General features: G+C 36.0%; 1 protein-coding gene across 5 annotated transcripts in view; it reads right to left on the reverse strand.

The window, feature by feature from the left end:
• Nrx-1 (Neurexin 1) overlaps window positions 1–23,186 on the reverse strand; it is a 962,813-nt gene that overhangs the window by 212,798 nt on the left and 726,829 nt on the right. For 4 of the 5 annotated variants that reach the window (XM_081730244.1, XM_081730241.1, XM_081730246.1 and 1 more), the window contains exon 5: window positions 17,898–17,924. The exons of the other annotated variant lie outside the window; for it this stretch is intronic. In XM_081730244.1, the coding sequence (XP_081586370.1) occupies window positions 17,898–17,924 (27 nt within the window). The remainder of the gene's footprint in view (window positions 1–17,897; window positions 17,925–23,186) is intronic. 5 annotated transcript variants of the gene reach the window in all.

Raw genomic sequence — 23,186 nt, forward strand, 5'->3', positions numbered from 1 at the left:
TGGTGGATTCAGGTTTCGTCCTCTCTGAGCCAGGAACTTGATGAACGAGCGGTGCTCCAACTTCGGCAAATCCATTGTTCGTGGCATCACACAGACATTTGCTACTCGGCGTAACACAAAACCCTGCCACAGCGTTGCTCCGACTGAGTTCAAATTGCGCAGCGGAGTTCCTCACAGTGGCCGTGGCGTGCGTATAAGGTATTATTATGCTCTGTCACTTCCTTCCTGTCCAGGTAGATAATTTATTGAACGCTCCTCGTATATCTACAATCTTGATGGTTCTCCTTACTCTCTCATTGCACATTCTGTCTCTTCTTGTTACGCGTATTTCTCATAATATTTGCTGAATTGTTCTTTCAACAATAATGGAGTGGCAACATCTTTGTTAGTGATTCGCTGTAACTTACTGTTAAAAAAAAATACATTACATTACTCAGGGGTACAACTTAAGAAAATGTTGTACTGGAACTGTGTTGGGATATTGCCAGCACCAGTAAAAACAAAATCAATACTTCATCGTGGGAAATGGTTAAGAGAACATTTTTTCTTCTTTCGGGAATCTCGAATTTTGATATGATTTTGAATTTAGCGTCCCGTTCAGCAGCCACGCTATATGTGACGTGGATCTACAGCTTAATGTGGGATACGAACTACATGAACTTTTAAAGTTTATTGGTTGATCCAGTTTTAAAGTTGATCGCAATAGAACAAAAACGGTAATAGATAGCGAGAAACTGTTTTCTTGAATCAATAAAGCGCTCCAAGAGTATATTTTATGTCCACTTTAATCTCTTTACTAAACCGGAAGTGGTTGAAATCTAACACTTCCGATTTCAATATTAATTTAGAAAATTTCATCATACAAACTAAACTCCTTTCCGTTGTGTACATGTGACACTTCTACCTGTTAAAATTTCTTATTGGTTTAGCAACTAGTTTTCTCTTGCTCCCTAAAACTTCAATCATGAAGTTGGCTCATTACCCTACAAGGATATCTCTAATTTAAAATTATGCAAAATTTACGATTTAAAGAATAGTTAACGCATCATCATCATCATCACGGGTATTCTGCCATTAATGGCAGGTTACTTGCCGCAACTGGGAGTCTTCCGCTAGCCTCTTCGTCTTCACGTATGCCTTTTCTATTTCGTCCATTAATTGTAGTCTCCTTCGTCCCCTCCCTCTCTTTCCTGCCACCGTACCCTTTAGCATGTCCTTTTTGATACAGTTCTTTCTTAGGCAATGTCCCAATTAGTTTCTCTTCATTTTATTAATAATATCTAAAATTTTTCTCTTCTTCCACACTATTTCTAAAACCCTCTCATTCGCTTTCCGCTCAACCCAGCTTATTTTTCCATTCTTCTCCACATCCACATTTCGAAAGCTTCCAGTCATCTTCCATCATTTTTACGTAATCGTCATGTTTCTAACCCATACAGTACAACACTACACACGAAACATTTGATGGATCTTTTTCTCAACTCTTTATTCAAGGTCCCACAAAATAACTATTCTTCCACCTAAAGGCTTCTTTCACCATTCCTATCCTTGTTTTTATTTCACGTTCACATTTCATATTATTACCAATTACTACCCAGGTATCGAAAACTAGTCACCTGTTCTATTTTCTCCCTTCTTACCTCTATATTTGACACCGATCGCTTCGTTCTAATAACCATAGCTTTTGTGTTTCTTACATTTATTTTCATCCCATATTCTTCACATCCTGTCCTCGTTTTCTATCATCTTACTGAATTTCTTTTTAGATTCTGCAACAAGCACTATATCATCAGCAAATCGTATATATTTAATGGAGGATTCTAGAATGTGCCGAACTACAGAATGGCGGATTACGGAATGTGCTGAACTGTAGAATGCAGCATTACAAAATGTACCGAACTGTAGAATGCCTGATTACAAAATGTACCGAACTGTAGAATGCCTGATTATAGAATGTGCCGAACTGTAGAATGCCTGATTACAGAATGTGCCGAACTGTAGAATGCCTGATTACAGAATGTGCCGAACTGTAGAATACAGAATTACATAATATGCCGAAGTATATAATGTCGGATTACAAGATGAGCCAAACTGTAGAATACCGAATTATAGAATGTGCCGAACTGTAGAATGCCTGATTACAGAATGTGCCGAACTGTAGAATGCCTGATTACAGAATGTACCGAACTGTAGAATACAGAATTACATAATATGCCGAACTATATAATGTCGGAATACAAGATGAGCCAAACTGTAGAATACCGAATTATAGAATGTGCCGAACTGTAGAATGCAAAGTTAAAGAACCTATTGTTTAAACATATGACAAAAAAGTGATGTATTACTGGATACATAAAAATATATAAATAAAGAAGTTATAAAAACAAGCCGAATAATAATAATAAAACTAGTTCATTTGACCAGGAGAAAAATCAAAAGGTCAGCTGCAGCGCTGAATTGAGGGCCAGATGAACTAGTCTTTTCCCTTTGAGCAGGAACTCTTTGATCCCTACAAAAATATCAACTTTAAATTATTATACAGTTTAAAGCTATTAGAGTGTAAACAATTGATAAGCATAATTATAGGGATACGAACAAAATTTTATAATTACCTGTCTGAAATATTAATTGATCTGTCTCGTCAACTTTATCAGGTTATTGTTTCTTTAATTACTTTTCTCTAATTATTTCTTAATTATCGTATCTACATTAAAAAAACTGAACTATACAGAAATTATGTTTAGTGCTTATATATACATATTTTAATTAACGTGACTTCAATAATATCAGAGAGAGAAGCAACTTTATATCCTAATTTTGAGGTTATTTTCCCCGGATTTCATGGACTGGTATGTTTAATAATAGTTTAATTGATCCCGCGTCCTTAAATTAGTATTAAAAAGAGTAATTACAAATATATATAAGCTTGGTCACTTTTATCATTGACATAAGCGGTAGAGATATGCACGGGCTTGAGTCGAGCCCGAGGGGCCGCGGGCCGGACTCGGGCCTCCAAAGTATATATATATCACTTTTTGTTTTTATGAGGCAATTGGCTTCTGGTAACGAAGATATCCTCAAACCATGAATAAGAGGCAACTTTTATCTTAAATTTTTCAAAATGTTTTTCCCCAAGCCTTTATCTTGTCTGCAAATCACCCACAAGTTAGGGACATCTTTTGGCGTCAAGTAGGATGCAGCTTAGCCTAACTCTGAACTATTAGGAGCAAAGGAGGTCCGAACACACGAATTCGTAACTCACGCTCACTCGACCTCATCCTCATGGAGTGAGCGTGAGGTTGAGTGAGCGCGAGTTCTAAATCATGATGTCAGAATTGTGTTGTGAGCTTGAAATTGCGTGAGGTTAGCCCAAAATAGGTACCTTTGATTAGGAGCGTGATTGACAGATGAAAGCATTTTGCTTTTAGAATCCTATTTATAATAGACAAACATGTAAGTCTGAATTTCACTAATATCCTGGAATGTTATACAATTTTGCTTAAGAGATGTGTAACGTTGGTTATAGAAGTCCAAGGGGCAATGATTTAGGATTTAGAGTTCTGAGATTTCGGCACCTATGGCTAGTTAGCTCGTCACGTATGAGGAATGACACCCCTTGGCGAGCACATTATCCGGGGGAAGGGAAGCGGCCTGGGATCAGTTAGGCACCACCCCGGCCTGGTGTGAATGAGGAAAATTCAAGGAAACCTCATTCAGAATGGCTGGCCTGAGTAACCCCACCGGGAATCAAACGCGTGACCGTTTGTATCACACCGAAGGCGAGAGCGTTAGCGACTACGCTACGCGGGGCCGCAAGAGGCACAATGAGAATTCCTTTTAATATGCGGCAAACGTCGAAGTGCGCCGCGCCAATTCACAATAGTAGAGAGTCACGCTGACAGATGTCACTACGTACGCTATCACTTGCCCGCTTGACGCTAACAGATGCCACTACCTGCGGAATTCTTGTGTGTAACGAAGTCTTTGAATAATTGCATAACAATACATAATGGACGTTTGATAAAGATAAACAATTAAAGGTTTTAAACAAGTTTTAAACCAGAAGTATGCCGCAGGTCGAAAGCGTGGACGCTATAACTAGCAAAGATGAAACAAAAATAGGCTACTTACTTTACGAGCAATACTTGTAGTACGCCAATAGATAACAATATGAACCGCATGTAAACAATTTCTTACGATATGAAGTCTGAAAACAGAATAATGCTACAACACACCGTACGATAAACACTATCAATAATTTTAAGTATACAAGACAACAGAAAAATCAAACTATATTCCTGGAGCCGAATAGGCGGAAAGGGGGAAAAAAGCGGGAAATACACTAGAAGACATTATCATTGGAAGAAATTTGTCTCTATTTTCCCTGCTACGTTAAGAATAGAAAGAATAAAAATAAGTGAACATAAATATGTATAAAGTGACACCAAGTTCATGCTACTGCTGTAAATATCGAAAGGCCACTTGCGAGCCTATAAATTATACCTCAAGAGATAATTTAAGAACAAAACTTCTCATAAATAACCAGTTTTCAGAAGCACGAACAACTATATAGGTCTAGTAGTTTTTGTAACTACGATTGCAAAAGTCACGTAACTATATAAACAGAGATTTCTTAAACAAAATGAAAGATAACATTTTAATACAGTACGGTAGATACTCGTGAAGGGTGGAAAACGCCTCGTTTCTCAACTATAAGCTATCAAACGTACGAAAATTAAGTTTTAAAAGCGTCCTATCTTAAAGACATGTGGGACATACCTCAAGCGTTCCGAAAAATGAAGCAGGAACCAGTGGCGTATAAAAACATCATGAGGGGGCGCCAGTGGCTGAAGTACATAGAGACAAAGCAAATCACAGGAGACATTTAAAAAAAAAACGTCAAATTGTTTTTAGTTTTCTTTAGCTGCATAGTACTAAACTAGTGGCGAAGTTAACCAAGAAATAGAATAAAGGAATACGTTAAGAGTCTTCATCCCGGCGAAATTAAAGTACCGCTAATTTTACAGTAATTATGTGATATCTTCAAATAGATAAAAGATAATTGAAATATGGAACAAGAGCGCCCTAGACAATATTGTATTGCGTGAGGTACCGTTATCACAAGTCACCTAGTGGCTTTATGTTTTCAGCTGTTTAGAAACACGAAAATAAATGCCGATTTTCAAAATGGCTCGAAATCGAAAGCAGATAAGTGAGTTGTGATAACGGTTTCTCATGTAAAATGATATTGTCTAGGGCGCTCTTGTTCCATATTTCGATTATGTTTTATTTTTTGAAAATATCACATAATTAATGTAAAATTAGCGGTATTTTAATTTCGCCGGGATGAAGACTCTTAAACACTGTGACGCTACAGCACAAAGGGTTGTGGCCGGGCAGATAGCACATGTTCAACTGGATAACATGTGATCATTTTCAATCGCCATTATTTCTGGCTTTCTAGACTGGAGTTTGTTACCTCTTAATTCATGCTGCTCTTCAATTCTCATGATGCTGGGAAAACATGCAGAAATGGTAGTAACCCACCTTCGTGATATATCCATTTATTTCGCAGCATTGATGTACTAAACGCAAAAAATGAGAGTTACTAACAGTAAGATAACTGTTCCAAATTGAACCTCATACCACGACAATTATGCTCTGTAATTAGCGCAAGAGAATAACTGAGACATAGAGAATCTGGACCAGTAATCCAGCTCTCTTATTGGAGGCGAAATAGTGTGGTGAGGAACGGCCGAACCCACGGTAATCGTAGGCCCCGTCCTCCATAACATTGGCATAGCATAAAAGGACTTAGAACATAAAAACTCAAGCCTGAGACGAGGTGTCTAGAATTTTACTGGAAAGTCTTTGCGAAAGAGATTTTTTTGGGTAAATTAGGATGGTAGGCGGAGAACAAATTAGAACCTTCGGGAGTTGCCTAAACACCAATCGGAAACAACTTAACTTGCCACCGGAATAGCATCAAAATTAAGAGTTTCTGTTTCTGAGACGATGAACTTTCGAGTCTTTAAAGCTCTAGACTGTGCGGCTTAAGGCTGATTCACACATAGGGAGCAGTTCACATACCGTTCTCCTGCGTACCGTGCCGCCGCTGCTTTTCACATCATTTCCCAATTTCTGGTCGCTTCGCTTCGTGTGCTCCGAAGAAAGTCGAAGAAACACGGCCGAAGACTCACGATCGAGATGGTTTCTCTTTAAGGCAGCCTGTCGGGGCACGGCATGGGAATGGCACACTATGTATGAATGAACCTTTAGTAGTTAATTTCCGTATAAGAATACAAATAGCTTTCTTTTCACATAGTGAACTTTCGTTAAATAAACTTTCAGACCACGGGGCACAATATAGGAACCGGAAGTACTTTTATTTATCACTGGTGGTTTTAGTAAAAGAATAAGGTACGAGATGGAATCGGTTCTAGTAATGCTGAATCTCTTAGTGTTTTCGTTCATAGAAAATTAACAGAGAAAGCGGAAGTTACAATAGATTTATACAACTTCCGGTTTCAACAGATAGACAAGAATATATGACGTTCTTGGAAAGTTGGACAAACAGCTTTTCCTTATTCATTACCGCTTTTGATCCAGAATCAAACCGGAAATGATACATTTTATCACTTCCGGTTATGGATAAAGAGATAACAGTAGACATAAATCTATTGTAGGTAGACTAAGTCCATACCAGATAACGATTTCCAACTATCTCTAACCAATTTTGCTCTATAAGCATTGAAACTAGAAGTTGCCAGTAGAAATCTATCATTTCCGGTTTTAGAAAAAAGAGATAAGTGTGTTCTTATTCTTGGGACGATGAATCCATATTAAAAAAACTACTTAGTGAAACCGGAAATGGTTGATTTATACCCCTTCCGGTTTGATCAGACACTTAGCGGAGGACATGAAACTTTTTTGAATACGGAATTCATAAACGAAACCGCTTCTTTTACTGCTTTTGTTCGATCAATAGACAGACAGATTGACAGACGGACACAGCTGTCCTATAAGACTTCCGACCTCGTACGCACAATATAGTTTAGTCCAATAAATTTAGAGAGCCCTTTTAAAAACCATACACTCGACATTTAAGTATAGAGCTTCTGAATTAGTAATTAATAACAACAACTATGATGTATGAAACCTGGAGATTAAGATGGATGGGCTACATTCAAATTATACGGGAAATAATAATAAAAAATATGAGAAGCGTGAAGTGTTGAAATTACCCTTGTGGATGCGGGAATATATCAAACACGACACTAAGCATCTATATGTTCTGCATGTCAGTTACGAAATAAATGGCACGTCAACTCTACATATATACGATATCAAGCAGAAGGATGTACGCAAAACATTTTGCCCTTGAAACATTGCATTGGAACGCAGAAGAAATTGGATGTAAAAAGAATTTTTGTTCCTGTTTTAATTACGGGTGACTCTACAATATTATGTGCATTGAAAGGATAAAAAACAATTTGTCCAAAGATGGGAGTTTATTACGGTTGATAGATCTAGTTCAGGTAAACCGAACACATGGGTGAGTATAAATTCTCATGTGTAGTTCTTGAAAAATTCGAGAAAAAAAATTTAAAGAGTTAGAAAAAAATATGTTGCTGTTGACAATCTCACGTAGCTATAGTGATCGCAAAGACTCGTGGAACGTGGGCTCTACACCAATCATAGAACTGCTTTGCCTCACTTATGATGCATCGGAAGAATTCGACACGATTCGTGGAGTTGCCTTCCGAACAGGTGAGGTTAGATTTAGATCGAAGTCGCACTATCCGAGCGTGACATATGTCATGTGGTGTTATCAAGGGAACAAAGGTGAAATCAAATGAGCCCTATAGGGCTACTGACCCTCTTCGCTCCCTGACGCTTGCTCAGCTATGTTTCTTGACGTAAGTAATTCACGTTTTTTTTATTACTAAAGTTGTGTGTGCAAAGTGGATTAATTACCATGTGACATTATGTCACCAAAGGATGGTGCAACTTTGATTTAAATTTAAGTACACCACTTCCCGAACACACACTTCACAAAATGTTAAACAACAGACGTGTACCAACAATGTTACCAAATTTAGTAGACAAGGAGAACAGACGACAAAATAATAACACTTTAAGAACTATAATACAAGCACTAACAATTATTCGAATTAGACGGTAATAGCAATAATAACAAAAATATAAAACAATGAAAACAACAAAAAACAATTAAACGAAACTTAACGGCAATCCGACAACACTGTACGCTCGGGAGACGATCTCCGTATAGCGCGAGAGGTTCACGGTGGCTCAATGGCAGAGCGCTTACCTCTGGTGCATGAGGTTCCTGGTAAGATCAAGTAAGTTTGTGGTGGACAACATCGTATTCGTGGGTTTCCTCGGGAGTACTCCTGTTTCCTCCCACTTTCTCATTCCACTAATTCTTCCATCATCATTCACTTGCTTTAATCATTGTCTCCCTTAGCCTAAAGGGCATAATTGTGGGACATTAAACTGAAAGATTTCATTCTCATTTCATTTCCGAATAGTGCGAGAGGCGACACTGGCAAAATTTGATGGGTAGGGGTTTACGGCCCTGACACACCCTCGCGTTCTATTGGGCGGTGAAATAGGTAGATCTAGATCAAGCTTCACGACTTCGTGCGATCACTATAATTTTTATTGTTAGAATAGTTTATTTGAGTTTAAAAGCAAATTCAGAGAAAACTAAATATTTAGAAGTTCGACGTAACCATAATACTGCAAATTGTGGATACTATAAAATATCAAATAATACTTTCGACAAATCGGACACTTTCAGATATCTAAGATCAACATTAACAGACCAAAACATATCCACGAAGAAATTAAATGTCAACTGAAAGCAGAAAAGTCGTGTTATTATTCAGTTCAAACTGTTTTGTCTTTGCGAATACTTTCGAAGGACTTGAAGCTTAAAAATATATGCCTGTTGCGCTGTTTAGATGTCAAACATGCTCGCTTACTTTGAGGAAAAAAGAGGACTGAAAGAATTTGAAAATAAAATTCTAGGGATTTAGGATTTAGATTTCTTGGCTCTCGGTATTTAAGGCTATTTAGCCCGCTACGTTTTGAAGGATGACGTCCCTTGGCGAGCACACTATCCGGGGAAAGGGAAAGAAGGAAGCGGCCTGGGACCTATAAGTTAGGTACCACCCCGGCATTTGCCTGGTGTGAATGAGGAAAACCCAGGAAATCCTCATTCAGGCTGGCTGGCCCGAAAAGGCGTTTTACACATTTTGGACCGAGTGCCCCCACAGGAATAAAATTCTAAGATGAATATTCTGACCAAGAGGAATGGGAATGGGGAATAGTGAAAACTTCATAAAAAAAAACTGCTAAATTTATAAGGTTCAGTTAACATTGTTGGGGTCATCACATCTAGGAGGCTCAGGTGGGCAGGGCATGTAGCCAGAGTGGAAGAAAGTAGGAAAGCTTTCAAAATTTTAACTGGATGCCTCAATCGAGAAAAGATATAAGCATAGATGGAATTACAATTTTGAGATGGATTTCGCAGAAATAGGAATACAAAGTAGAAACTGGATTATTATGATAAGATGGCCACATCTTGGAATTCTTTAAAGTTAAGAGACACGAAATTTGATATTTGGACTTCTTATTTAAAATAAGTAAACATTTGTTTAAGTTTTTTTCTATTTGTCCTAGAAGGAAGAAAATATATAGACTTCTTATTTAAAATAAGTAAACATTTGTGTCAGCTTTTTTCGATTTGTCCTAAAAGGAAGAAAATATTTGGACTTCTTATTTAAAATAAGTAAACATTTATTTCAGTTTTTTTTCTATTTGTCCTAGAAGGAAGAAAATATATGGACTTCTTATTTAAAATAAGTAAACATTTGTTTCAGCTTTTTTCTATTTGTCCTAGAAGGAAGAAAATATTTGGACTTCTTATTTAAAATAAGTAAACATTTGTTTCAGTTTTTTTCTATTTGACCTAGAAGGAAGAAAATATTTGGATTTCTTATTTAAAATAAGTAAACATTTGTTTCAGCTTTTTTCTATTTGTCCTAGAAGGAAGAAAATATTTGGACTTCTTATTTAAAATAAGTAAACATTTGTTTCAGTTTTTTTCTATTTGTCCTAGAAGGAAGAAAATATATGGACTTCTTATTTAAAATAAGTAAACATTTGTTTCAGCTTTTTTCTATTTGTCCTAGAAGGAAGAAAATATTTGGACTTCTTATTTAAAATAAGTAAACATTTGTTTCAGTTTTTTTCTATTTGACCTAGAAGGAAGAAAATATTTGGACTTCTTATTTAAAATAAGTAAACATTTGTTTCAGCTTTTTTCTATTTGTCCTAGAAGGAAGAAAATATTTGGACTTCTTATTTAAAATAAGTAAACATTTGTTTCAGTTTTGTTTATTTGTCCTAGAAAGAAGAAAATATTTGGACTTCTTATTTTAAATAAGTAAACATTTGTTTCAGTTTTTTTCTATTTGTCCTAGAAGGAAGAAAATATTTGGACTTCTTATTTGAAATAAGTAAACATTTGTTTCAGTTTTTTTTCTATTTGTCCTAGAAGGAAGAAAATATTTGGACTTCTTATTTAAAATAAGTAAACATTTGTTTCAGTTTTTTTTCTATTTGTCCTAGAAGGAAGAAAATAATTGGACTTCTTATTTAAAATAAGTAAACATTTGTTTCAGTTTTTTTTCTATTTGTCCTAGAAGGAAGAACATATTTGGACTTCTTATTTAAAATAAATAATCTTTTTTAAATTTTTTATTTGCCCTAGAAGGAAGAAAGAAATTTAAATACCCATATTTCGGTATCCCTTTATATTCGAGACACAAAAGTTGACGTGTTTAATCGTTTTTCGATATTTGTCCTAGAACAGAAGAAGAAGTGAGAAGAAGAGGGGTGGAGTTTAAAATAATGCTGTGAATAAAAATTAACCTAATCAATACAAAAATTGTTATTTCTGTATTTAGTTAGGTAATTTCTTTGCATTTATAAAATTGTTTAATAATAATTCTTTAGTGTATTTTTAATTATGAGCACTTATGTTTTTTTAAAATTAAATGAAATGAAATCTGTAGGTTTTACGTCCCACGATTATACCAGTGAAGCTAAAAGAGACATTGATGATGGAAAATGGATGACATGGTGGAATGAAGAAAGTGGGAGGAAACGGTATTTGTCCACTACAAAGTTCTCTTAGCACGATTTGGGGTCGAACCAAGGACCCAGGCACAAAAGATGAACGCTCTACCACAGAGCCACCGTGGCTCTTTTTTTTTTTTTTGAGTATTGTAGTAGGAACAAGATTCTAAGTTGTTCAAAGACGAACGTGGAATATACTTTCCGAATTAAAATTTTGACAAGTTTATGATAAGTGAGTTTGCCGTTGCAATAAAATAATAATTAATATTTTTTATTCTAAGTAAAATTTCGTTTTTAGCATTTGTATAGGTATTTCAAATTTGCTACTAAAATGGCGACCCTATTTACATAAATCATTACACAATATTATTATTACTATCAATTCATATACATTTTAAATAATAGTAAGTAAAGAAGGTGAGAGATGCTACGTGATTGGGGGACAGTTCATACAGTGACACTACTATAATACTTCATTTTATCAATTAAACATCCGTACTTCCACCATTACAACTACATTACTCCATTCTAGTGTATCTCAAGTTAATTTTTTTAGAATTTGAATACAGAGACGGACAGGCAAAGTGAGAGCACGTTCACGTATTATGCAAATATTTCTTGTCTCCAACACAAGGTGTCACCACTAGTTTAGCTTTGAAAGCCTTGATACATTCTTTAACATTGGCGTCTGGCCACAGAGCAGAACGGAACATGCAAGTCAGGATTACTTGTGTGTAGTATACCTAGCGTCATTACGTGACCTTTGTATCGGAACTTTACTTGAATCTGAAACTTGTTTGCTTTACATTGAATATGTAATGTAAAGCAATGGTTTTCAACCTTTTCGAGTCTAGTACCCCCTTTGAGAGAATGCGATTGTCCTGAGCCAACACCATCTAGATCTCAAATCTAGGTGGTGTTGCCTGAGCACTCTCGTCATCATAAAAGAATAATATGAATGTATAGCAAAAGGAAATTTTGTTTCTGTAATTTGTCTTATATTGGTAATCTTTTCCCCTACATCCCTTCCCCGAAAAATTCAATTTTTTCATTTAAAAAAATACGCTTGCCCCCTCATTTCCCGAAAGAAAAGAACCAACCATCCTTTTTTTTTCATACAAAATTAATATTAAACTCAGGATATACATGCAGCATAAAATTATGTTTTATCAAATGGCTATTCCTCATTAAATATTAAATATTAAGCTGCAATAAAAAAAAATACTCATGGATTTCATTTGGGTCTAGAATTTCTAACTGAAGTCCGATTTTCATGCGGTTTGTGGCAAATGATCCAGGAAGAATGGGAGATTAATGGGACTAAGTTAACTGTTCTAAATTCATTTGGGGTAATATCGGCCACGCTTCAAGAAAAGCAACAAATATTCGACAGTGGAATGAGTGACATTCCTCTTATAATTGAAATGAGGTTTTTGGATTTTTGCAGCGAAATTGCAGAAAACAAATTAAGTGTTAGTGAAAATACAAATTAAATGTTAGTGAGCAAGGGTAAAAGTGGATCTGAAAAGGTAGGTAGCGGCATGTAATATTTTAGGAACTGGAGAGGATGCCTCACAAATTTTTTCGAAGTGGGGTAACGGCGTCCTCTCGCGTTCCTCCTCACTTTTACCCCCTGTTAGTGAGAATACAAATTAAGTGTTAGTGGTAATACCCATAAGTTACATGTTGAATAGCTATAATCGGTTTCTTGCTACAAACAACGGAGAGATTTCTTGGGTGACCCAAAGAGTAGATAACTGACATCTTCCACAACACCTGCCCTGCCCTCACGTTCTACCCTGCTCCCCTGTATCACTCAGAAGTGATCCTGTTTCTTCCAACTTTTTCACTAGTGAAAATATGGTGTTCCTGTGTAGGGTAGAACGTGAGGCAAATGTGTTTCTAAATTTGTTTCTTTTCGTAGCTACAACAGTTTTCGTTCTCCAAAAACTTCTAATGATAAATACACGTTGCTCCAAACAGTACACCATTCTTACTGTGTCCTGATCACAATCACACAATAGCAAACAACTGTACAGGATAATTCCCAATACAATGGCCCAGTTTCCTGTTTCTTATTGACCTCTGCGAGGTTGCCATCTAACGCAAAAACTCATAGCTCCGCACCACACAGCACTTCATTTCAATTGTAAGGTATACTGGCGAATATTGCTGTTTCTCTTGAGCCATGACCAATATTACCCGGGAAGAATTTAAAGCAGTAAACATAGACCTATAATTCTTCCATCCTTCTTTGACCATTTGCCACACAACGCATGAAAATCGGACTTCAGTTAGAAATTCTACACCCAAGTGAAATCCATATTTTTTTTTAAAAAATCACCCTGTATTTTCTGTGGGATATATCAATTTATTCAGCAGACGAATTACTGAAATGTTTTACATTAATATAAAGGACAGAAATTCGACTTTCAGTGACCATGTATTTTTTATGCGCTCTCTACTGAAATATACGGCTCCGTATCGATCAAAACACATCCAAGGCCGCCGATTTCTCTGTACATTTGGGGGGGGGGGCATTCAGATGAAGAAGGTATATATATGATTTTAAGAAATTACACTCAAATTATGTCAAATATTGTATATGCATAAATACAATAGGGGAACCCACATGAGATTTGCCCCCCCCCGTAGGATCGGCGCCCTTGCTCACCTCATGTTAGGCAGGTTTGCAAATTCCCCTTTAAATATCGTAAAACAGTTTCTTAGAAACTGAATATTTCGGAGCATTGATTATTTACGTGTGTTAGAAGAACTAAAACTGCGTCTTTTGGTTAAAGACTTATGCTGCACCCAGTATGAGAAAGTGGAAAAGAAATCTGTCGCAACTATTACAGAATAATTTTGTTCCAGTCAAGTATCAGGAATGTATAGGTACACCAGCGGTTCTTATTCTTCAAATGCAAATGCTTGTGCGCAATCCCTCAATTTACAATTTCCCTCCCCCTGAAAAAAGAAAGCAGTAGAGAATACGAGTTGTGAGAAAGAGAAGATAACTTATTTTATATACAGTACATTAAAAAAATTGCTGTTCTTAAAAACATCATTATAGCTGTGTCACCTCAAAAGTAAGATCTTACATCGAAACCTGCGACCTAAAACCCGAAGGAACTTCTTATGGAAATAATACTTATGATCAGTGGCGTATTTAAGGGAAAGCTTCTGGACTTAAGGCCCCCCCCCCCGAAATTTTATTAACTATTTTAAAGTAAATGAAATATCTTGCAGAATTTTCACATTTTCAGGGATAAAGTTAGAAAAGCCTCCCCGTTAACAAAATTGTGAATACGCCACTGCTTAGAATATATGTATTCAAAGATGTTTAAAAGTCAAAAACCATTATCTTCGGGCTGTTTGAAGTAAAGATATTTGCTCTTGCTTTCCTTGTTTCTTTAAAATCGATAAGTTTCAATAAAATTTCTTACTAATTTTTACGAGTAAGTAACACAAAGACGAAATGTTTAATCAAAAATCAAATATATATATAACAATTCTGCTTACTAATTTAACAGATAAAAACAGAAATAAAATGACCCTAATCCTAAAGGCACTGTACGTGCACAAATATATATATATACACAAGAGTGCATACATTGTATTCAACAAAACTGCCATCTAGCGTTATCTCAGACCTCTTCCGTCAGAGGACGCCATTAACTGTGTGCGCACAACGAAAGCAGGAAAAGGGCATGGTCGTATCGTGGTTGAGGCCTTTTCCCGTAAACCGGATTAATTATTCATGATTTATGGCAGAAGGCTTATTCGCTTCCACAATCAATTTTAATTTTCGGAATGTGCAAAGTGAGAGACCCATAGCAGCTAGGCCAAGCGTTAACAAGAGTTTTGCGCGTGTATATGTATGCAAGCGCCATATTTGTCTTCCTTCCCAAACATACACTGCTTTTTTCTTTTTTTTTTTTAAATAACAAAAGAAGACAATTATGTTGTGGTGTGTGTGTGTGTGAACCAGAAAAAAAAGTTTGAGTGTCGACCCCATTGGGAGGGGGCTGGGAAAAGAGAAGTATTTTCGCATTCAGATTCTCCTTCCTTCCACGGATAAGTCATTTGTCAGGAGTGTTTGTGGTTATTAAGCTGCGACACACTCATCATGCGACCAAGGAAAGCACTTCTATATATAATCCCCTTTTCTAAAAACCAAGCTCAGCCGCTATCAAATATCAAATTAGTAAAAATGTCTTTTAATATAATGAAACGCCCAGTGAAGGACATTTTTATGTTCCCGCTTGTAACCGTGTTCTTAAAAGGATTCCATTATGGAAAATGTCTGACTAAATTGTAAGTAATGGTTTCAATAGTATGCGACTTTTTAAGGACAATAACATTAATACTGAGTTACAAATGTGGACAGATTGAATGGAAGGGTTTGAACAAAAGACGGCATCAAAGCGAGGTTAACATATTTCCTCTTAAAGGCCCTCATACATAGTTCCTCTCTTTCTCTCACCCTATTTTTCTCCTCATATATACTCCCCTCAGTGTGTATCATAATTCGAACTGAAGAAAACAATCAACACTGACATAACACAAAGAACCTGCAAAATTGTGTAGGTCAAGAGAGGAGTGTATCAAGTTGTAGTTGAATTTTCTTCGCTAGGAAAAAAAATGAAATCTTTAAGTTTTACGTCCCACGGTTATGCTGGTTAGGCTAAAGGAGATGGTGATGATGAGAGATGAGTGAAATGAAGAAAGTGGGAGGAAACGGGAGAACCCCGAGAAAACCCACGTGCACGGTGTTTGTCCACCACAAAGTTCACACGACGCGAGCTGGGATCGAACCAGAGACCCCAAGCACCGGAGGTGAACGCTCTACCACTGAGCCCCCGCACCCCCAATTCTTCGCTAGGAGCGCAGGGATTAGTAGTCAGTGGCGGATCTAGCCCAGGGGCGGAGGGGCCTAGACCCACCCAGCGTTTTGAGCGTTAAAAGTAATTGAAATTATTATTTATATATTTTTGAAAGTTCATAATAACTATGAAGTGAGGTAACATGATGTTCTGTGCTCCAATGCTCCATTGCAACTGACGATTAACGTAGTGTTCTATCTTCTTTTTGTTCCCATCCACTCAACCAATGTAAGTTATTAGGCCTGCGAATTATTCAAATTTAAAATGTGTCAGTCGGCTCGGGGACACCCTATAAAAGGATATAATGTTGCATTCAGAAAATGATGTGAAAGCAACATCGCAAAAAATACTACATGAGGCTGCAAAATGTCACTTCCAGCAATTCTTTATCAACGCTGGCAGAAACGTATTTAGTAGGCACGGATTCCTTTGAAGATAGTTAGTTATCCTTTGATATTTTGAAGTAGCCAAGTCATGAACTTTTAAATGCTACTTAGTTTATACAGGGTATTCATGAATTCAGTGTCATAAATTTAGGAGGTGACTCTTTACATTAAATGAAAGATAAAAGTTTTGATAAATATGGTCCTATAAACGCCTCCGTTCAGGATTATAAACCGCTGAAAAATGAGAAACATCACGTTTCAAAACACCCTGAATTAAAAATGTACGTGATCTCTCGCAAGAAATTACACAGGAACTACAGTAATATACGCTCTATGTAAATATCCATGTTTCACAATCCCCCTGATACCGGCATAATGAACTGCATAAAGTTAGGGTACTAAAATGTACTTTTAAGTACTAATTTAGTACTCGTTGTGTGAATACCAAAGGATTGTAAAACACGGATATCTAAATAGAGCGCATATTAGTTTTCTTGAACTGCTTGCGAAAGGTCCCGTAGTAGTCAAGCCAGGGCATTTTAAAACGTGATGTTTCGAATTTTGTTCGAACATTCTGCTAAACTGACAACGTTAATTTTTTTAATTGGGCGCCTTACCAGTGTGGAGTCTAAACGACTGGCGCGATTTCAAAAATTCCATTATTTTAGATTCAAAACTATCTATCTCCAACAACTTTCCACACTTTCCGTTCTTTGGTATTTTTTTACCCATGAGTTGGCCTCGGATTTTTGATACACCTTGTATATTTACAAGGTGATTCCTTACATCAAATGAAAGAAAAACGTTTTAATAAACATAGACTGGAAAACACCTCCTTTCAAAGTTATAAACTACCACAAATGGGAAACACCACGTTTTAAGACGCCCCTGGCTTGAATACTACGGGACCTTTTGCAAGCGCTTGCAGGTACTACTCTGAAACTAGTATGCGCTTTATCTAGATACCCATGTTTCACTATCCTCTGATGCTCACATAAAGAGTACTCAATTAGTACTTGAAAGTATTGATATATCCCGTAATATAAATCCAAAAGTACAACAACAAGACAACTTACTTGTAGTTTTAATTGACGTTATACATATAATATGCAGTTATGCTGCAAAATATACACAAACATAAATATTTTCGAGTTAGGACTAAAATGTGCGATAAACATTTTTCTTTCTATTGAAAACCTAGAAATTTTAACTTATTTGGTTTACGTAAGAAAATACTAAATTGTCTATGATCAGTACAGACTTTAAAATGACTTTAAAAAGTGAATATTTCAGATGATTTCCCATTTCTCTCCCATCTCGCCGCCACCATATATTGGCCACTTTTGTTACTTTCAAGTAATTTTCACTTTATGTTATTCATGCGCTTAGAGATTAAGCAAGCATTACGTGTTAAGTTGAAATTACAGCTATTGTTAACATTATTTAACATACTTACGTGACAAACACTCGTTCCGGGCGAAAACTGCGAACGTAAGAAAATGAAAGAAACTGTTAGTCATTTAGTAACGAAACATTATTAAGAGCACACACATGGCATTAGTTATATTCTCTAATACATATAATATATCATATAACATGCAAAAGTCATTGTTAAGCTACTATCGTAAGTAAATATTAAGAATATGCACACACAGTTATAATTAGAAAACACATAAGTGTGAAATCAACCAGAAATAGGCGATATAGAACAATTTTAGTACAGTCCTACCATAATAACTCTGCATTTGGATTGTTTGGTGAACACGCACTGGTGGCTCTAAAAAAAAGTCATATCGCTAAAATTTTAAATACAGTGGCTCCCCGATAACTTGAAACCGAAGGGAATACATAAAAGTTCGAGGTTTTAGAGTAATCAAAGTTCGAGTTATCAGGGTGGTCATAATAAAAAGAGCACAGAGCTATATAGCTTCGAGTTATCGAGGTCACATCAAGAGAAATTCGATTTATAGATGTAAACTTCGACTCGTAGAGGTTGACAGATTCGAAAGTTCGAGTTATCGACTTCTTTTAATGTGACTATGAAACCCTTAAAATTCGACTTATCGAGATCGTAAATTTAAACATTCGAGTTACAGAGGTTATTTTTAACATTGATTGTTCTGGAGAGCTTAAGAGAATGTAAAAAATTCGAATTATCGAGAAAATCGAGTTATTTAGATCTAACTGTGTTATTGGTACCGCCAAAGGAGGAAAGCTTTTCTGTGTACTAGAGCCTGTAGAGCTTTCTGCAGCTGTATAAAGCTTTCCTCCTTCAGGAGTCGGTATACACTTTGTTTCTCTCTTAAAGATCGAAAGAGATGGTAGCATGTTGCCCACTGAGGATAACTTTAGTTGATATTTATGTTGTGAGCTATGATATTGAGACATGGAAGTTGATCTATGTTCACCTGGTGTCATAAAAGATAATTGAAAATGATTTTCTTAACAGTTCATTAATCAAATCACAATGGCAGACAAAAGTCTTACCAATTGTGTGGTTTTGTAATATCTTTTTCTTATAGGACAAATGTGGTAGTAAAATATTTCCTAACAGGAAAAATAACATATTTGTTATATATTTTTTTTAGCTACTTTGTGGCTAAGCAGTTAGCGTACGCGCCTTTGGCGTAGGAAACCCGGGTTCGATTCCCGGCGGGAGCTCATGTGGTTCGAATTTCACGTTGATCAGTAAGTCTACGTCTTATATAGCCTCGCTGCTGAACGGGACGTAAAACTCAACTCACTTTGTTATATTTTTGTTGAAAACAACCAAACGGGACTATGGTGCATGCCCCGTGCTTGTACTGTTGGATGGAGCATTAGCACTCCTTTTTGGTTTCTTTCGACGATATCTCTTTATGTATTTGAACTAGATGCATGCAGTGCAGTTCCATTAAAGTTTCAAGACATAGCTCCATTAAAAAAAAACATTGTTTTTTACAAATTCTAATCGACTATATTCTTTTACTTTGTAATGGGCTACAAATATCATCCCTTCTATACACTGGAAGTTTGAAAATAGAACATCGATCGTGTCTTTCATTTCCGATACATGCACAGTGCAAGTTTTAGATGAATCACCCTGTATATTTACTATATCAATGCTGTTTATTCTATCTTTGGAGCTATGTGTAAGTTAAATAAAGATATAGGGGCCGATTAAATATTGACTTATGTGATCGCAACGCATCTTTTCTATCAATTTACGACAAACAACGTGGCCATATAAATATCGTTCTTCCGAACCTTTGCGATTGCAGTGTCTCGCAATCGTTTGCGATGTGTTTGCGATTTTTACTTTGCGTGGAATTAACATACCTATATTAGTGTAATCACAAATGAAAGCTTGTGAGTTTATACAATTATGCTTGCTCTCTGCAAGAAATTTCACCAAACAGACAGCATATTTATTGAGAAATTTTGTTCTAAAATTCGGATTCAAGACTTTCAATATGATAAATTTAGTTTCAAAATCGCAAATTCTTACGACTGACGTCATTACACAAATCCCGAAAAAAAATTTTAACGTTGTTTGTCGGAAATTGATCACAAAGATGCGCTGCGATCATGCAAGTCAATAGTTAATCGGCCTCATAATTTGACCATAGTAAATGTTTACTATTACTAATAGGATCAAGTGGGGTAACTGTAAAACGAAATAAAAATCATGCTTTTGAGCGTACAGCTCAAACTACTTGAGTTAGAAATATGAAAAAAAAAATACAATTATATACAATATACAAACATATTTGAAAATAATTCTGGCTGTTTTCATTTTCCTGGAAAAAATAAAAACATGTGTTTCAAAATAGCCCCTGCATTTGGGGCTGTTTTGAAACAATAATACGGTTATTGTAAAAAAAAAAAAAAAAAAAAAAACGCATAACTTATAGAAATAAAGATTCTAAAGAATACTGGCGTCTATAATAAAATGCTTTGGGTGTAATGTTCCACATGCCAAAATTTGGTGTAATTATCTTCTGATAATTAATCAGTTAGTCCCTATCGAAAATTAAATGAATAATAACTCGTATTTTTGGATCAGTAATAACTTTGCAAGTAATGAGAGAGGGCATGCTTGGATTTAAGAAAAAATGTTTTCATGTTAATACATATTTAGTTAATTAATGAGGCATTTGGTATACAAGATATAACAAAAGTATTGCAAGAAAAAATAAAAGTTTTTTTTTCGTTGAAAAATGGATGCTTTCATATATTTTTTCTTTCAAAAACTATCATACGTTAGATATTTGAGACATATGCAATAGATATAGCAATAAATTTATTGGCTTGTCATATTTTTTTTATTGAGACTTCAAAGTCACAGAGTTACTGAAAAAAAAACAGGCGTGTTTCACAACAGCCCCACTTTTTCTGTTTCACAATTACTCCACCTGACCCTATGTGATACAATTTCAGCAATACAGTATATTATTGCCTTTTTCATGGTAAAAGATAAGAAATTGTGATAATGTAAGAGTCCTGAAGACTGAGAGAATTAGAAAAAAAAAAACGGTATTAGGAGAAGAGACAGACGTCAGAAGAGAAGCTAGGATGAGAAGAAGAAAAAGAAAAACATGAATAAAGTAGCGATAACAGGAAATGTAAAACTGAAGGAGGGACATGCTTTTGTTTATGATATAAGTTTGAAGTGAAAGAAGAAAAGACAGATGCAAGTTTGTAAAGACAATGATATGAAATCTTTCAGTGTAACGTCCCGCGATTATGCCCGTTAGGCTAAGACAGACGGATGATTAAAGCAAGTGAATAATTATGAAATAATTGGTGGATGAATAATATGGGAGGAAACAGAAGAATCCCGAGAAAACCCACGGACACGAAGTAGTCCACCACAAACTTACTTACACGAGGATCGAACCAGTAAGTTTGTAATGAGAGAAAAGAGAAAGCAGAAGACAAGAAGGAGAAGGAAGAAGCGACAGAAAATCTAATAGAAAATGAAAAGTGATAACGTTTGAAAAAAAATACCGGACGAGGAAGGCAGAGAACTTCGAACAAGAAAATATAATGTGTTTGCTGAAGGCAGCGATATTACTGCCAAATTTGTAACACAGATTAATATTAGTAAGTGTTTGCTTCGGTTAGGTTATATTTTTTTATTTAAGTTACCGGTATTTCTAGGGGAAACTGGAGGATGTTGTCATATAACAAAACAGATCTGGATCTCACAAAATAGTGATTCTGTCCTTAATAAATACTAGGTGTTCTGAAGCCTTCGCCAAATTGCCTATACACTAGCTACATCTCTTGACGCCACCTAGCAACACACTTAGGCAGCACACCTAGCGACAAATATTAAGCGACTGTGAATTATTAGGAATTAGTGTAACTGAAAACTAAGGGATCTTGCTGTTATAAGGAATTACACTATAAAAAATTTCGCCTTAAATTTACTGACCGATTACCGTCAACTCTCGCTGCCATCCGATTACCCTAAATTTTACGGACCACCGTTTTTTCATAAAAACGGCAGACCGTATATTTAGAAGCAAAATAATATTGACCGTGTTTAGAAACAAATTTGGTACCGTATATTTTACGGTAATTTACCGTAAAATTTAGGGATCGCGTTTTTAAAAAAAAGCACAGGTGTGTTATTACCGTACAAGATTTACGGTAATTATCACACCGATTCCCTATCTAGAGGTCCTTGGTGGTCCAGCGTGCTCTCTTGCTAGATCCAGTAAGAATTCTTGCTGGGCAATATATATTGACCCAAGTTTCATCGAATTGCTGGAAACTGTATCAGTACACACACTAGCTAGCAATAATTTTTCATGGATTGATGCAACTAGAGTGCACGCTGGTCCACTGGTGTTAAAGACTACTTAACAAAAGAAAACACAAAAGTGAACGAAAGAAGCGTTGCACCTACGACGTGCATATCCATAAGAATAAAAGTTGAAATTAATTCATAGTTTGTAATATCGAACCCTTGTTCTGATATCATCTTGAACATACATTGCTTTTTCTTTTCAAAATTACCAATTTTGTCATGTATTGAACAAAACACCAGAAGAGGATTCGATATTACATACAAAAAAAAAAAAAAAAAAACTACAGTAAATCCTCGTTAACACGAATTCCAAGGGACTGAAAAATCAGGAGTTCGTGTTAAAAAAATTCGTGTTAACCGGGGACCCAAATTTTATTTTTCGAATACATTTTCTCCATACATACGCACTACAGTATACAGACTATACATACCACTACAGTATATTATGTATATCATAGAAAACACTAGAGATGGTATCGAGATGAGACTCAGTAGTCTCGGTCTCGTCTCGGTTCCAAATTCGAGACGAGACGAAGACTCTTCTCCGTCTTGATACCATCCACAGAATTGTGTCGAGACGAGGCTGAGAGTTTCGGTCTCGTCTCGATTTCGAAAAGCACGGCTCAGTCTCAAATTCGAGTTAAGATCGAAATCGAGACTAGTTTCGGTCTCGGTACCGTCCTCTAAAAAGTGAAAACACTACAGTAAGCTTATTATCCTATCTTCGAAGATTAAAAAAAAAAAAAAAAAAAAGCTTCCACGCAGAAAATCCAGGTTAAGTTATAAAATTGATAACTCCGCTAGCAGGTTGGGTACCGCTAGTAACGGAAAGGTATTTGTGACTGCTGTCACCAGTTTGGAGTTACAGGGGAGAGAAGATGTTTTGTCTCGAGCTGTCACCAGCAGCTCGTCTGCCAAGCTCCTGCATGTTCAGCGCTTGACGGAGGA

This window comes from Thermobia domestica, chromosome 11, assembly GCF_964235325.1.
Source record: "Thermobia domestica chromosome 11, izTheDome1.hap1.1, whole genome shotgun sequence".
NCBI lineage: Eukaryota > Metazoa > Arthropoda > Insecta > Zygentoma > Lepismatidae > Thermobia > Thermobia domestica.